This window comes from Galeopterus variegatus, unplaced genomic scaffold (assembly GCF_000696425.1).
Source record: "Galeopterus variegatus unplaced genomic scaffold, G_variegatus-3.0.2 Scaffold870, whole genome shotgun sequence".
NCBI classification, from domain to species: Eukaryota; Metazoa; Chordata; class Mammalia; order Dermoptera; family Cynocephalidae; genus Galeopterus; species Galeopterus variegatus.
In genome coordinates this window covers 264,998-281,557 of record NW_007726981.1, presented here as the reverse complement: position 1 = coordinate 281,557, position 16,560 = coordinate 264,998, and the positions used below count along the sequence as shown (strand labels likewise).

General features: G+C 46.4%; 1 protein-coding gene across 1 annotated transcript in view; it reads right to left on the bottom strand.

Annotated features, from left to right (window-relative positions):
- The window catches only part of LOC103590763 (scaffold attachment factor B1-like), a 46,937-nt gene that overhangs the window by 3,077 nt on the left and 27,300 nt on the right, over positions 1-16,560 (bottom strand). Inside the window, exons 8-17 of the mRNA XM_008573066.1 lie at positions 16,124-16,173; positions 15,347-15,441; positions 13,242-13,391; positions 13,083-13,165; positions 12,642-12,781; positions 12,382-12,470; positions 9,802-9,908; positions 6,957-7,247; positions 5,050-5,175; positions 4,781-4,823 (exon numbers count right to left, since the gene is read on the bottom strand). Of these exons, the coding sequence (XP_008571288.1) occupies positions 4,781-4,823; positions 5,050-5,175; positions 6,957-7,247; positions 9,802-9,908; positions 12,382-12,470; positions 12,642-12,781; positions 13,083-13,165; positions 13,242-13,391; positions 15,347-15,441; positions 16,124-16,173 (1,174 nt within the window). The remainder of the gene's footprint in view (positions 1-4,780; positions 4,824-5,049; positions 5,176-6,956; positions 7,248-9,801; positions 9,909-12,381; positions 12,471-12,641; positions 12,782-13,082; positions 13,166-13,241; positions 13,392-15,346; positions 15,442-16,123; positions 16,174-16,560) is intronic.

The following is a 16,560-nucleotide window of genomic DNA, read 5'->3' as shown; positions in this document are numbered from 1 at the left end:
AAAAAAAAAAAAAAAGGGAAAAAAAAAAAAAAAAAAAAAAAAAAAAGTAAGTAAAAAGAGACTGGACGGTACAGGGATCAAACCTTGGATCTTAGTGTTATCAACACCACACTCTAACCAACTGAGCTAACCGGCCAGCCCAAAAACATTTTCTTAAAAAGGTATCTGTATGCATGCATGAATAAGAGTGCATCTTATGGGTAAATAACCAATTAATATTACTTGGGTATTGAATCAAATGCAGCCTTTCATTCTGACCATTTTCTAGTTGAGCATCCTTCCTCATAGTCAAGTTTCTCCAAAGATTGTGCTGGGTGCCCCAATCCAGGGGCTGGCATCTTACTCTTGCTTTGCTCAGGAGGCAGGACACCTATCAGACAAAGTTGGAGAGCAGCTGTCCCCTTGGTCATAAGCTCTTGACCCTGTCCTACCTGCTATCTGAAGGAAGGACAAAAGAGGAAGCTTCTCACTGTAAGCCTATTTCTCTGAAGGCCAAGGTTAATATTCACCAGAAGCCTGTTTCTGCAGCTGGAAGAACTTTCCAGACTGACTTTCATGGAAACTGGAGAGGTGGCTTTGGCTTCACATTCCTGCTGCTCCTTCTTCTCCACAAATACAAGCTATGGCCTTTGAGGCTTTTGCCCCAGCACCATATTCTAGGTGCAAAGAAGCTATAAAGGAGTCCTGGTAAGGAGCCACCTTGGGTAACTCCAGGCAGTCTGGTCAGCATACATGCCCACGTTCATCTCCTCAACGGGGAGCTCTGCGAGGGCGAGAACAAGGACACGGCACATTCTCACAGGTCACCAGCATGTGGTGGGTCCTCACCAGTGTGTGTGGCAGCAGAATATGCAGCCTCAGAGCCTAGTTCCCTGGCCTATTCTCCCCAGATGTGCACTCTGACACCTCCCCTCAACAAAATCAGAAAAGGGAGTTAATTTTACAAGATGGATAAAGTACAGCAACATGCCTTTAAGGGCACAATCACAGCCACAGCATCCATGAAAGGCAGTGCTGCCAAATGAAAGGAGAGTTTCTGAAAGGGGACTCCTGAAATAATATTTCTAGAAACAATTTTCAAGGCACGCTGATTTTTTTTAAAAACTATAGCTCATGGCTTTAAACATGTAAGAATAAAGAATGATCTGTTATAAATAACTTTTTTTTTTTCCTTTCTTGATTGCTGCCCAGTGTGGGGATTCATAACTTTCTATCTTAAGATATAAATGTGAGGCTGGCCAATTAGCTCAGTTGGTTAGATAGTGGTTATTACAACACTAAGGCCAAGATGAAAACTGGACAGGACAAGAGTTCTGGTCAAGATGGCAGAATAGACAGTCCTCAGTGTCACTCTCTCCCACAAATCAACCAATTTACAACTATAAAAATGTAACATCAGCCAAGCTGGGGCCGCTGGAGCTCAAGGGAAGAGGAGGAGAGACCTATGGAGTTCACGAAGGTGGGAGAAACCATGACGAGAGGAAGAAAAAACTGCTCTATTTCGGGCTGTGGCTGCTTTAAGGCTCCAGCTGCTGAATGCATGCATGGAGCAGGAGCCAGCAGAAGCCACAGCTGTGCCCTTCAGATGGAGTTACTTGCAGGTGGCAGGGGAGAAGAGAGCCTCGGTGGCCCCCAGGACAGCAAGACCACTAATATGGTTCCAATGGACACACGCAGGAGAGAGGAACCAGAACAGCTGAAAAATGGGAGCCATTCAGAGGCCGGTGAGTCATTCCAAGGGACTGGTGCAGGGACCGTCCATAGGAAGTGTTTGGAGCACGGGTGGTGGGGGAGATGAGCCCACCTGGAAAACACTGGGACACAGCAAGGACAGCCGATCCGCCCCCCAATCAGCGCAGGACCACTCAGAGGAGACTCGGGAGTGCAGAAGGACCACTCAGAGGTTGGGAATGCAGAATTGCACGGGGTGGTGTTTGATGAAAAAACTCAGGCCCAGATCAGCGTTTCTACACAGCCCAGGTGCACTGGGTCTCGGGAGAGCCACGAGTACCTATAAGGTCACCATTAAACCCTGAGCTGCGCAAAAAGCCTTCCCTAGGGAAACAGCAGCAAAGCAGCAATTTAGCCCAAAAACACAGCTCAAGTACTGGTTCCCACAGGAAGTTCCCGTTTTAGAAGTAAGCAAAGGACAAAAAATTAGTTCTGGCTCAGGCACACCACCAGCGCCTGGGGCCCGCCAGGGGACACGAAGCATGGAGCCAGGGACCGGACCCTCCTCCCATATCCAGGCACACCACCCAGTACCTTGGGCCCACCTGGGGACCAGAGGTATGCAGAAGGGGACCAGACACCCCCCCACACACAGTCAGTTACACTGCGCCAGTGCCTCGGAGCCTGCCCAGGGACCCACGGTATGGAGCTGGGGACCGGATCCCCCTCCCACAACCAGGCACACCATGCCAGCAGCTCGGGGCCTGCCCAGAGACCCAAGGCATGGAGTGGGGACCAGACACTCCCCACAACCAGGCACACCACCAGCCCCAAGGAGCATGCCAAAAACATCACCTCCATGTGGGCAGCCCACCACAGCCATCACAATAACCGTGGCTGCTGCGAAAGCGGCTAGATGCCACAACTACCACTCAGATAGTCCGCCAGCCACTGGAGTGCACTGACACAGGAGAGTCACCAGCAGAGATAGAGAAGAGGATGTCTCTCTCCACAAAGCCCATTTCAGAGTGACAGAAGAAACATCTGCTCTATGATAATATTGGGGGACCTGATCACATATCTCAGCATTGGACAGATCATCTAGGCAACAAATCAACAAAGTAACCATTATTCTTTCAGAAGAAGAGAAGAAATCTAGGGTAATTAGAGGGGGGAGGAATAGGGAGAGGGGATGGGGAGAGATTGGACAAGGGGCATAAAGAATAATTACGATTTGTAATAATATATATGCTAGTAGTAACATTGATTTGATCAACATATCTCAATGTTGAACCCCCAAAATATGTATAATCAATTTTGATTCAGTAAAAAATTTAAAAATAAATAAATAAATAAATAATCTGTTATTGGAAAAGTTTTACAGCTATGCATACTTGGGTTATATGAATCTACTTAACCCAACTGTAAATTTTATGAAATGTAAATATGATAAAGTAATTCTGATGAACTTTCAGTCCTTGTACTGAGATGTAAGTATAAAATACACAATGGATTTCAAAGATTTTTAGTATGAGAAAAAGAATGTAAATTATGTCATTAATAATTTTTTATACTGATTACATGTTGAAATGATTGGGACATACTAAGTTAAATAAAATGTATGATTAACATGGAAAAAAACAACAACAAACAAACCTAGACAAGACAGCACTTAGTACAAAGTAGGGGAAAGTTAGATTTAGCAAGACCTTAGTTCTTTAACTGTTTAGCCATTTCCATCTCTTCCTAGTATCTCAAAAAATTTAAATTTTCTGTCCCATGAATCCACATAACAGTTCAACAAAGCCCTGAAATTCTGTGCTAGTTTTTTCTTTCTGTGACTTCTTTTCTCTGCAGCCATTTGCCATTTGGGGCAGCACTGATGGCTTATTTATGATGTGTATGTAAGGGAAAAAAACGGAACTGCTTTTCAGTTTCTGGAGAGCATTATATAATAATGAAAAGTATGAAAAGTAGCCAGTGACAATCAAGCACCACATGTGAGGAAATGTGCACACACTCTATGGAGGCTGCACATCACCGCATTTAAATCTTCCACCCCCCACACTGGAGGAATAATTACCCTCATTTCACAGCAGCGGACACAGGCTCAGCCAGAAGTGGTGGCACCAGTTCTGTCCAATTCCGGAGCCTGGACATTTAACCATTGTGCTATACTTCTCCACCAAAGAAAACCAGAAGACCAGTTCTAAGTTTCACTGCATGTTAAGATTTACCTCTGCGGAACAGAGGAAGCACGTGAGGGTCACAAAATTCCTCCTTGGGAGCAGAGGACCCCAAAGATAATGCTAAGAGCTTAGCTATCCCCAGGTATATTAAGGAACCAAGGGAGGAGGATGAGATTGAAAAGTGAAGCATATACTAGAGTCAAGGAAATGCAAACATGGAAGAGGAATGACCTATAGGAAAGGTCATCAACTCTGCCACAACAATGTCCTGACCACAGTCTTCCTTCCTACTCCCAATTTTTCAAGAACATCCACTAAAGATCGAGAGTCTATTGGGAAGCCCTCAATCTAAATGTAAGATAGAGGACAGGAGGAAATTAAGCTTACTCTTCTAAGGTGCCAGTCTTGCAATGAGAATGAGCATGGACCAGACTTAGTTGTTTCCCAAGGCTAATCAGGGCCCCAGACTGATGAAGGGTGCCCTTATTCTCCATGTCTCAAACACACAGGGAAGTCCCTCAAGAACAGACACAGGGACCACAGCCTCACCAGGCTCATGTAGAGCAGATGAGCCCACAGCACAGAAAAATCTTGTCTGAGTGAGCTGCATGGCTTACCAGGTACGTTCCAACAGAGCCAGGTCAAACATACACAAAGGCTTTCCAGCACTATTATACCAGTGTAGCTACTTAGTATGGCATATAGAACCTCAGGGTCAAGGCCAAAAAGGCTTCAGAGTAACTGCACTGAGAGCCAAGACCAAAAACAAATAATCCAAGTTTTCATCCCACTTAGAAGGTGCTGTACTTTTTCTTTTCTTCACTTTTCCTCTTGTTCAAGTGAGAACAGGAAAAAGCATGTAGAAGGGAAGAGATTCAATTCTCTGCTGAAAACTGTGGCTAAAACTAGCTTTGACTTACCTGTCCTTCTCTTTCTCCCATCATTGACCTTGAACCTTCTCTCCTGAAAAAGAGAATTTAAATCAAACCATAAGGACAGGAGGACTGCTCACAGAGAGGCTGATCGATTGGACCCCCAAATGGAAAGCAACGTTTCTTGAACTGAATGCAGGCAATTCCTGAGCCCATTTCGGGATGGATCAACTGGGTTTGGTGAGCTCAGAACAGTTAGTACTTGTTCCCAGTCAGAGAATGAGCCAGGAAAAACAAAACCTGCACAGCCGACTGACCTGTCTGGGTAGCGGCCTCGGTCCCTATGGTCAAAGTCATGGAAGCGATCCTGGCGGGTAAAGTCAGAGTGGTAGCGCTCATCCAGTGCAGCCCGCTTGGCTTCTGGCCAATAGGCATCGTCTCGCCTGCAGGGGATACAAGAAAGGGATAAAGGCATTTCTCCTCCAAATATAGTACTTTTGGGAGAGCTGGTGAACTAAACTTTCAAACTGTCCCTGGCCCCGTCACTGCACAGAACAAGAATTTCACAGACAGTATTATTGTTGATGTGAACCCAGTGACTGAGTGATAACATTCCCTGCCTCTGAAGGGCACTGGCTCTCCCAACAAGGGGTGATTAGTTAAGCAGGCTGTCGCATGTGCCACCTGCAGACAGCTTCAGGGAACCCACACAGCCACCACCTATTGGTAAAACAGTGAGCCCTCTACCCCCCAGGAACTCTCGAGTGCACTTGTCATCTCCACTACCCTGATGGTCCACAAAGTTGGAAGGCGAGCAGCAAGCTTGATAGATAGAACCAATGCTGAAATTATCCCCGATTCCCGAATGCAAGGTGTGAATGCAGCCCCCTTTTCACTGGTGTTTAGCCTTTCTGCACTCATACTTTTCATCAGTATGTGTGAAGAATTAAAACTAATCTCATTACTACAATAAACAAAAACAAATTACAAAATAGAAAACATGGAGGGGCCCCAAAAGGAGGTGCTGTTTGGTCTCTGGTCGCCTTTCCAGCATTCATTTTGTATGCTCTGGGTGAGCCAGCTTACCTCCTCGGAGGGTATGTGTTTGGACTTAAACCTAATGATTTAATCAGCACTTCTTTATCCACTCCAGTCTTTACTGAGCTCAAACCATTCAGAGCTTTACTGAGCTCTGAATCCCTGCTGGAGTACAGAGCAGTGAACTGGGTTGCAGCATGTACCTCTGTTTCCTTTTTAAAATCTCACACTGACAGGACTCGGGGTTCGTAACATGTGATTCTGAATGCCACCGGCCACCCGAGGGCTGGAGTATGGTGGCTCAGCTTACCGGCCATCCACGTCATAGGGCCGCCGCGCCACGGGCCGCCGCTCCTGCTCGTAGCGCAGCTCCTGCTGACGCCGCAGCTCCTCCCGCTCACGGTGGATGCGCTCCTGCTCGCGCCGGCGCTCGTGCTCCACGTGCATGCGCTCCCGCTCCAGCCGCTCCCGCTCCATGCGCTCCCGCTCCAGCCGCTGCCGCTGGAAGGCCAGCCTCTCGCGGGCGATCTCAAGCCGCTCCCGCTCCTCGCGCTCCCACTGCGCCTGCATGCGCTGCTCCCACTCGCTGCGCTCGCGCACCCTGCGGCAAGACAGCAGAGCTGCAGGGAGGAGCCTACGAGTTGACCGCCAGGCCTTTGTCTTGATAGATAGAACCAATGCTGAAATTATCCCCGATTCCCGAATGCAAGGTGTGAATGCAGCCCCCTTTTCACTGGTGTTTAGCCTTTCTGCACTCATACTTTTCATCAGTATGTGTGAAGAATTAAAACTAATCTCATTACTACAATAAACAAAAACAAATTACAAAATAGAAAACATGGAGGGGCCCCAAAAGGAGGTGCTGTTTGGTCTCTGGTCGCCTTTCCAGCATTCATTTTGTATGCTCTGGGTGAGCCAGCTTACCTCCTCGGAGGGTATGTGTTTGGACTTAAACCTAATGATTTAATCAGCACTTCTTTATCCACTCCAGTCTTTACTGAGCTCAAACCATTCAGAGCTTTACTGAGCTCTGAATCCCTGCTGGAGTACAGAGCAGTGAACTGGGTTGCAGCATGTACCTCTGTTTCCTTTTTAAAATCTCACACTGACAGGACTCGGGGTTCGTAACATGTGATTCTGAATGCCACCGGCCACCCGAGGGCTGGAGTATGGTGGCTCAGCTTACCGGCCATCCACGTCATAGGGCCGCCGCGCCACGGGCCGCCGCTCCTGCTCGTAGCGCAGCTCCTGCTGACGCCGCAGCTCCTCCCGCTCACGGTGGATGCGCTCCTGCTCACGCCGGCGCTCGTGCTCCACGTGCATGCGCTCCCGCTCCAGCCGCTCCCGCTCCATGCGCTCCCGCTCCAGCCGCTGCCGCTGGAAGGCCAGCCTCTCGCGGGCGATCTCAAGCCGCTCCCGCTCCTCGCGCTCCCACTGCGCCTGCATGCGCTGCTCCCACTCGCTGCGCTCGCGCACCCTGCGGCAAGACAGCAGAGCTGCAGGGAGGAGCCTACGAGTTGACCGCCAGGCCTTTGTCCAACCCAGCCCCAAGGCAGACTTAAAAGTCGGGGCCACGGAGGCAGTGAAGACTCAAGGGCTGAGCAGAACTGCACTCTCTAGTGGGGAGAATGAGTTTGGGGCCACCAGCTGCTATAAAACAGCAGAAGATCCCAGGAATGCAGGCACAGGCTCTGCTTCCAGCTTGGTCCCTGACTAGCCAGATGACAGCGAAGAGGTCATCAGCTGTAATATGAACTGAGCCTCATTTCTCCAACATTTTCTGCAGTCTGACATGTGATCCCATGAAATAGCCAATTAAAAATAAGAAACAGAACATACTTTTCATAAGTGAGTCTGAATTAGGATCTTTGCTCCCTAAACCAGCTTAAACTTGTCACTGTGAAATGCGGCTGGTGCCCCAGAATCTAAATCTTTTTTTTTTTTTTTTAAAGATGACCGGTAAGGGGATCTTAACCCTTGACTTGGTGCTGTCAGCACCACGCTCAGCCAGTGAGCAAACCGGCCATTCCTATATGGGATCCAAACCCGGGGCCTTGGTGTTATCAACACACTCTCCCGAGTGAGCCACGGGCCGGCCCAGAATCTAAATCTTTCAGTGAGCAAACCGGCCATCCCTATATGGGATCCGAACCCGGGGCCTTGGTGTTATCAACACACTCTCCCGAGTGAGCCACGGGCCGGCCCAGAATCTAAATCTTATGATGATATTTATTAAACACTGGCCCTGAAGCTGGGCAGGACCACCCTGCCTGGGCATAAGGACACCACCAGCTATATTCTTATAGTGATATAGATCATACTTTAGTGCATTTCCTTCCAGTATTTATTTGTATATGTAACAGAGAAGACAGTTGCTACGTCGTCTTTTTTTAGTCCTTTGTATATGTGTTTACAGACATATTAGTACCAGCAGAAATATATAATCTGGCCTCGTTTAGTGTCTGTTTTGGATAAAAATGGCTGTACTTCCTTGGTTCACTCAACACATCCTGGACCCTCCCCCTGTGGGCCTGCTTCTGGGCATCTACAGACATACATTCAGGAGGAAGCCCACGGTACGGAGAGACCATGCTTCATGCAACCAGCACTCACCACTTCACAAGACGAACACTCATGCCCACACTTTGCTGTGCACATGTTCCTCTAGGGCAGGGATGCAGAAGTGGAATCTGTGGGTCTGGAATGTTCTAGCAGGTAGAAGTCTATGCTATTGTGGATTGTCCCTCCAGGTCACTTGTGCCCACTTACACTTGCCCTGACAGAATACCTGTCTCCTCACAGCTTAACTCATGTTGAGTCCAATTACAGTGAAGTGAAAAAATGGTATCAGTGCTGTGTTAATTTGCATTCCCCTGATCCCTAGCAAGACTGAACAACTTTTCCTATGTTTCATGGACACCCATACGCCCCTCCTGTGAACTGCCTTCATAGCTGCTGTCCATTTTTCTGTTGGGCTGTTTTCTTATTGATTTATTACGTTTACTTCAAATCACTTTTATTCCCATCTGTCATGTCTTTTGACTTTCCCTGTGGTTTTCCACAGTACAGAAATTTAATTTTGATTTAGTCAGCTTCTCCTTTACGACTTTTAAGGCCTTCTAAACCCCAAATTCATAAATATATTTAAATTTGTAAATATATTTACTTTCATATTACATGACTGACTTAATGGTTTTTACTTCTATGTTCGGTCATCAGTCCACCCATCAGTCCATCCTTCTGTGAAGGATGCAACAGGTAGGGATCCAGAGGACTATCCAAAGGCACAGCCCACACCCCCAAGTGATCAGAAGCTGTCTGGAGGAGTCGGTCCTCTCTTCACTAGTGGCATGGTTACTTTTATCATGTTAAATTCTCAGTATTCTTGGATCTGGTTCTGCTGATCAATCTGCCAATTACGCCACCAAAGCTGCATGTTCCTTTGCCTGCTGCTTCTCCCTTTTAGACAAAAAGTCCTATGTGGGGCATCACAAAAACTGTTCCCCTGCCCCTTTCGCTTTTACTCTACTCCATTAAAAAAAATATATATTAATGATTCTTATTTTTTAAACTGTAATTTAAACATTTCTTCTTTATAGGAAAGATGGATTAACTATAACTCAATATGACCAACAACATTTGTGTTTAGTTTTTAAAAAAATTATGACATTTTTCTTGGTTTATTTAAGGATAAGGATCTTTCAGAGTGCTCTTTGGGTCTATCTCACTGTTTTTTCCCTTTTCATAGCTTCTGGAGTAAATTTGGTATTTCTGGTTAAGTAGCACTAATGAACCAGGTAGGTATTCCATCTCCTTGCCTTTGTTACCTTCTATAATCTTTGGGGAGAGATGGGCCCATCTGCACAAAATCAGTGGAAAAGAGCCATAAGATGAAAGTCAAAATACAAGTCTGTTAACCGAAAGCCAAAGGAGCAAAAAGGTTTAAAGTAATATTCCACCCAAAGGACACGCTATGGACCACAGTCTAGGGAAACAACTGAATCAGTGAACGTTTCTGGATCCTGACTCACCTACGGGACTCTGAGTCTCTTGACTTCCGAGGCTCTTTGACCTTATCAAAGGACACAACAGACCGCTTCTCTCTGCTGGCCGATTTGCGATCCTGGCTTTTGGAAGCCTAGGTCACCAAAGAACATTAGAAAGTTAAGGTAGAAATGAAAAGGGAACAGGAAGAATCACATATGCCCATGTCCAAGCATCGAATGGAGAGATCCTACATGATGACTAACTTTTTTTTTTTTCCTTTTTGTCTTTTTTCAGTGACCGGCAACGGATAGCAACCCTCAGTGTCGTGCCCGTACCGGACCGGGACTGGCAACGGGATCGCAACCCTCGGTGCTGCTCCCGCACCTCGCTCAGCCAGTGAGCGGCCGGTCTGTATGTGGGATCCGAACCCTCGGCGGGAGCGCCACCACGCTTCCCAAGCGGCGCACTGTAGCAGTGTGCCACCAGGCCGGCCCTGATGATGATGACTAACTTTTAATGAAGCAATCGGACAAAGAGGTGCTCTCTCTAAAGAAACCTCATGCTTTGCTTATCATAACTGAAAGACAAAGAATTTCTTCAATATTTAATGCTAAAATATGACCCATCAACTATACTCTATATAGAGTCAAAATGGAAATGAGTGTTTCCTTCTAAAACTTTTCATAAGATCAAAAAAATATTCTTTATGCTTTGTCTTTTGCATTCAAAATAAATTCCTTAATTTTGTACTTTTCTCTCATAACTAAACCACTAGTGAGTTCCCAAATGAGGCCACTCTGGTACGTTTGACAATTTCCTTATTTATGCCAATTACATTTTTATAAGATGTAATCTTAGCCCTAGAATCCATACTTTCATTTTTCCAATCTTTTTTTTCCCCCCAGCTGGCTGGTACAGGGATCCAAACCTATGACCCTGGTGTCATAAGGCTGTGCTCTAACCAACTGAGCGAATTGGCCAGGCTTCCAATCATTTTTTATAAAATGAGAGTAAGAGGCTATAGTATATTAAAATATTTGTACAAACACAGACAAAAGGCTTCCATGAAAGGCTGGCCTGAACTGATCCATAGCATTCAAGAGCTTAAATGGTTTGTCCTCTGTGTGGCACAGGGCCGACACAGAGGCCCAAAGCTGCTTTTTTTTTTTTTTTAAAAAAGATGACTGGTAAGGGGATCTTAACCCTTGGCTTGGTGTTGTTAGCACCACGCTCTCCCAAGTAAGCTAACCGGCCAACCCTACATAGGATCCGAACCTGTGGCCCTGGTATTATCAGCACCACGCTCTCCTGAGTGAGCTACAGGCCGGCCCCCAAAGCTGCCCTTAGAAGGGTCTGTGAGCAAGCTGGCAACTGGGAACTTGGCTCTCAGTGTGTCCCCAGGTACCTGGTGAGGGTGGCTCACTGTGCTACACCATGCTAACAATAGCTTAAGCTGGACATCTGCTTTCCTTCTGGGAGTCAGGAATTTGGGTACATCCCAGACGAGGGTGCCTGTCACTAGCCTGCAATAAAACCTCTGGTCACTGAAGCTCTAATGGGCTTCCCTGGACAGAAGCATCACACATGTTGCTGCATTTTCATTGCGGTGTGGGCCCCACAGTAGGAAGAGAACACAAAGAAGCCTGCACGGGATCCCTCCAGACTCTGCCAGTGTCTTTTCCCCTTAGGATCTGACTGTGTGTCCTTACTACAGGACTGTAGTTGATCTTAGCCGTGAGCACAACTATATGCTAAGTCTAGTGGTCATCTTAATGAATCACTGAATGCGGGGGCGGTCTTAAAACCCCTGACCCACATCTATTAAAGCTGTAAAGCGACAGGGGCTGGCTGGTTAGAACACAGTGTTGATAACACTAAGGTCAAGGGTTCAGATCCCCATACTGGTTTGCCCCACACTCCCAAAACAGTTGTAAGGCTATCAAAAGTTGATCTTATGAACATCGGCAGCTGCCCATTACCCTGATGGCAGGCAAAGTGAGGTGGTAAGTATCTAAGACACTTTGTGATCCAGTGTTCTGTGGGGCATTCTGTCTGTGAAGAGAAAGAGTATGGGACTAAACCAAGGTGGAGACTAGGATTAGAGGTTGGCGGGAAAGGTTGGATGGGTCACACATGGAGGTGCCTATTTGGGCTGGGTGCAGGAACGCTTGATGGAGAGCTGCTGAAACATTCAGGGAAAAAGTCAACTGCTCCTATATTTTTGAACTTTAAAGTTAGCTTTAAAAATAAAAAGGAATGCTCCCGCCCGAGGGTTCGGATCCCACATGCAGACCGGTTCCCGCTCACTGGCTGAGCGAGGTTCCCGCTCACTGGCTGAGCGAGGCGCGGGAGCGACACCGAGGGTTGCGATCCCGTTGCCGGTCCCCGGTCCGGTACGGGGGCAACACTGAGGGTTGCGATCCGTTGCCAGACATGGAAAAAGACAAAAAAAAAAAACCACCTCTCTCCATGTTTTTCAAAGTTCAAGACTTCTCCATTTCTGAAAAGGTAGATAGCTTTTCTCAAATTAAGCTCAAGAATTCCCTAAAATAAACATAGCAAAGTAAACCAAAAAACAAACTAACAAAACCTCTAAATACCCGAGTTATAAAATTAACACTCACTCTCTCTTTGGATCCAGATGTTTTCACACTAATAACAGGCACCCCTTTCGACTTGTCCATTACTACAGTCCGCTCAGTTCCTCGACTTCCTACAGGAAAGAGTAAACATAAGGTAAGAAAAAAGCACCCAAATGAGAAAAAAATACTCTTAACTCTACGCAAAATGAATCTAGTTTGTGGTGCCACCCAGTGATAGCTAATTAACAAGTTACACTGGCTAGAAACAGAAAACAAGATGAAATTATCGATCAGCTGGCTACCTGATTTTGTAGCTCGAGATCGCTCAGAGGGGCCAGGTTTCTGATCATCTTGGTCTTTACTCTTTTCTCCACTTCCATCTTCAGCCTTTTTAGCATCATCTTTTCTGTCGGCTTTATCGTCCCTCTTAAAGTTTGCAGATCTATAATAACCCCGACACAAAGTGTGTTAGAGCAGGTCAGGTATTTAGGGAATCAGACCAGACCTGACTGGACTCTGCAACAAGCAGCAAGTGACTGGGGTGAGGAAATCCTCTCTAGCTACTGGTAATGAAAGCCTTTTGACCAGATTTAAAAAAATAAAGGGGGCAAGGAGTTCCACAGAGAATCAGTCACTTATATTCTGTCTACTCCACCTATGAAAAATTTGAAGGATATCAAATCAAGGACTGGTCATCTTCCCCAGTCTTCTCTCTCTTGACTTTTATCAGGGAGGAAGAATACCTGTCGCTGTTGCTCGACTTCTCCTTCCTCCCCTCACCATCTCTTTTGTCAGAGGTTTTCTTCCCAGCAGGTTCATTTTTTGCCTGAAAAAGAATCAAGTGCAAGTATAACATTATTTGCTAAAATTGGCCACATCCCAGGAAGAAAATTGTCACTCACTTTTTCCACTGAGATCATCTTCCCATGGAGCTCTGTTTTGTGTAGGTGGTTAATGCATTTTGTTGCCTCTTCTGCTGTGGACATTGTCACAAAGCCATAACAGCGAGCTCCAGGACTCCGGGCATTTGTCACAACCTTGGCGCCCACCACCTCAAAGAAAGCATGCAAATACAGTTTGGACACGAAGCCCACACAGGCACAGACCCCAATACCCACTGCTCAAAATGCACAGGGCAACACGCTTCGCAGGAGAAAGCCTACTGAGGACAACCTTGGCGCCCACCACCTCAAAGAAAGCATGCAAATACAGTTTGGACACGAAGCCCACAAAGGCACAGACCCCAATACCCACTGCTCAAAATGCACAGGGCAACACGCTTCACAGGAGAAAGCCTACTGAGGGGCATGAAGGGAGTGACGCTGCTTTCCTCTGATTCACCCCAAGTCCTGATGCCTGCCCTGGGATGAGGGTCAGCAGAAAAGTCAGGTCACCAGGTGTCTGACAAGTGGCAGATATGGACCGGGGAGGAAAATGCTATTGTCTCACTGTTGCTCTTCAAAGGACCTCCTTCCCCTTCTAGCCGCTCCTCTAAGTTCCCTGCAGGGACCAGGATGGCAGTGTGGAGGAGCAGAGAAGAAAGCGAAATGAAACAGAGTTGTGCCAGCATTCCTTTATTATGGCTTACATGCCATGGGGAAATGATTCTAAGTATATGATCATGCTATGTGAGCAGCAAGCTATGGAGAGGTGACATGTGGGCAAATAAAGTAGGAAGAGAGAGCTACAGAGATTGACCTAACGACAGGTCTGCGAACCACTCTAGAACAAAGAAACCATCACGGCAGTAACATAACAAGATTCAATGACGTGTTTCAGACACTATACACACATCTTTTTCATGCTACTCTATTCTCCCCACAAGTCCAGCAAGCTGAAGTTAGGCTTGCACTTTAAGGCAGAAGATACCATGGCTCAGCAAAGTCCCACAAGAGCCTGCAGCTGTAGCCAGTATTCACGTTTCTTATGCCACACAAAATCTTAGCTCCAAACAAAGGTTTCAGAGTGGTCTGGTCCCCGATTTAACCAATATCAAGCCCACAATGCACCCAAGACACTGCAGGCTCCAGGATGACACTTCAGTGCTGAGTGTCCACTTGCTGGGAACCACTGTGAAATTAGGAAGGGAGCTATAGTTGGGGAGACTGGGCATGGGCTCTCGAGCCACACACCTTGTATTACCAAGGCCCAGGGAGTCATCAGTTATTTCTAGAAGCATGTCGTTTTGTTTGTCCTCTTGTTAGTTCTTGGACATCAATAATTAGGGTAAATACTGTTGGTTTTCTCTATCATGATATGTTGAACCCTTACATTATGGATGAAAGTCTGTGCCAAATCTTCCTTTGGCTGCTCCCCAAAACTGACTCTGAGAGCCAAAGAACCCTGGAGGCAATTGTTTATTTGGGAGGCAAGTCTGGGAAACATAAGGGAAAAAGGCCAGCCCTGGTGCCTCAACCAAGAGGTAAGTGCAGCAGGCACCTGGGGTGGTGGAGGCTAGAGCAGCTGCCCATGAGCTACCACACTCATGAGCTCAGGAAAGGCAGGTGCCGTAAATGAGAAGGGCCAGAACTACCCCTGGCTGCAGAGGTGAGGGTCAGACAGGAGATGTAAACTGCCCACGGTCAGGGTCACATCTCTCGTCAGACTCCACGACCCGTTCTTAAGTGTTATGCTACAGCATCACTTCAGTTCTTTCCTAATCACTGCTGTCTCTCAAACATGGTGACCAGCACCTCTTGCCCTTTGCTCCGACCCCTACAGCCCTCCCTGCTGTGAAGTCCTGAGGACACAGAAATTGATTCATGAAGCCATCAAATGGGAGGGAACAAGCTGCAGAGAAGGGGAGAAATAGAAAGCAGATGTGAGCCTTGGGAGCTTCCACACACCTCTCTCCTCTACCATGGCGGGGCATACCCTCCACAGCCATCAGCAAATGCAAGCTCCTGGTGCCAAGGTACTTACTAAGAGGGGCCAGTAACCTGCAAGTGAAAGCTGTACTACACTGGCTTAAAAATACCTCCTTTTCCAGGAAATCCCTGGCTCTTACCTTCCCATATCTGCTGAAAAGATTCTTCAAATCTGTAGCTCTGGTTGTAGAAGAAAGTCCACTAACCCAGAAATTTCTACCACAACTGCTACGACCTATGTCAAAAGAAAGTTCTAATTAAAAACAGAACACCCACAAGATTCTGATTCTTAAAGGTCATTCCAAACCAGACAGGATTCCCATTTCTCCCCAGATAGTGGCAGCACCCAAAGCCACATGGAGGTGGGGGCCTGGCCCAATGTCCTCACAAGAACTCTGCAGCTGCACAGCAGGCCCAACAGCACTGCCAGAAATGGCAGTTACAGCAGTGAGTCAGGGGCTGTCAGCACCACGTGCGGTTTCCTTAGGAAGTTATCAAATGGCTAGTTACACAACCAAGGGAGGTGGCTTTTTAACATAAAGCAGCCACTATCACTGTAAAAACACTCCTGTTTTTCTTTTCTTGTAGCATCTGTCCCATATTTTTATTCTTTTTGAACACTAAGAAGGAATTTGGTACAGTGATACTACTCAGTAATTTTAATAAACAGTTATAGGATCAATGAATTCAAAACACTCTCAAAAGCAAGTGTCCGCATCGAATCAATAGGTTAACTCTTAGGAACTGATTTGTCCCTACAATCCAGAACCTGTGGAGCTAACAGCAGAGAAGGACTTCATGAAAGACTCAGGACAATCTGGGTAAGAAACGCAGAATGTGATGAACTAGAATCAAATACCCCGCCGCTGCCGAGGCCAAACATGCTCCAAGGGACTGGTGTTGCCGTGGTGACCTACCCTTTTCCTCTTTGGAAAGCCTTTTTGTATCCGAGTCATCTTCGACAGAACTAGAGACAAAAGATAATGTCACTCCGGACAGAAGAAGCATACAGGAAACAAACTCAAAATAATAAAATACGTGCTGAGTTTGCATACCTACCCGAAATTTAGTTCTGAAAAAAATGATACCCCGACAAACTTGTATTGTAAATCTGACCTAACCATAAGATTTCAGACCCACAGGAGTTAATTAATTCTGCTGGGCTAAAGATAATTAGGAAGAATTAAAACAACCATGGTAGGTTGAGAAAAAGAAAAAGATTATGCAATCAGTGTAAAATAAACAAAGAGAAATAAAACATTCTTTAGAAGTAAAACTACAATTTCGTCAGTCTGGCTGGCCAATTGCAGAAAAAACAGCTTATGTGTGTCATTAAATGACCAATGAAAAGGAG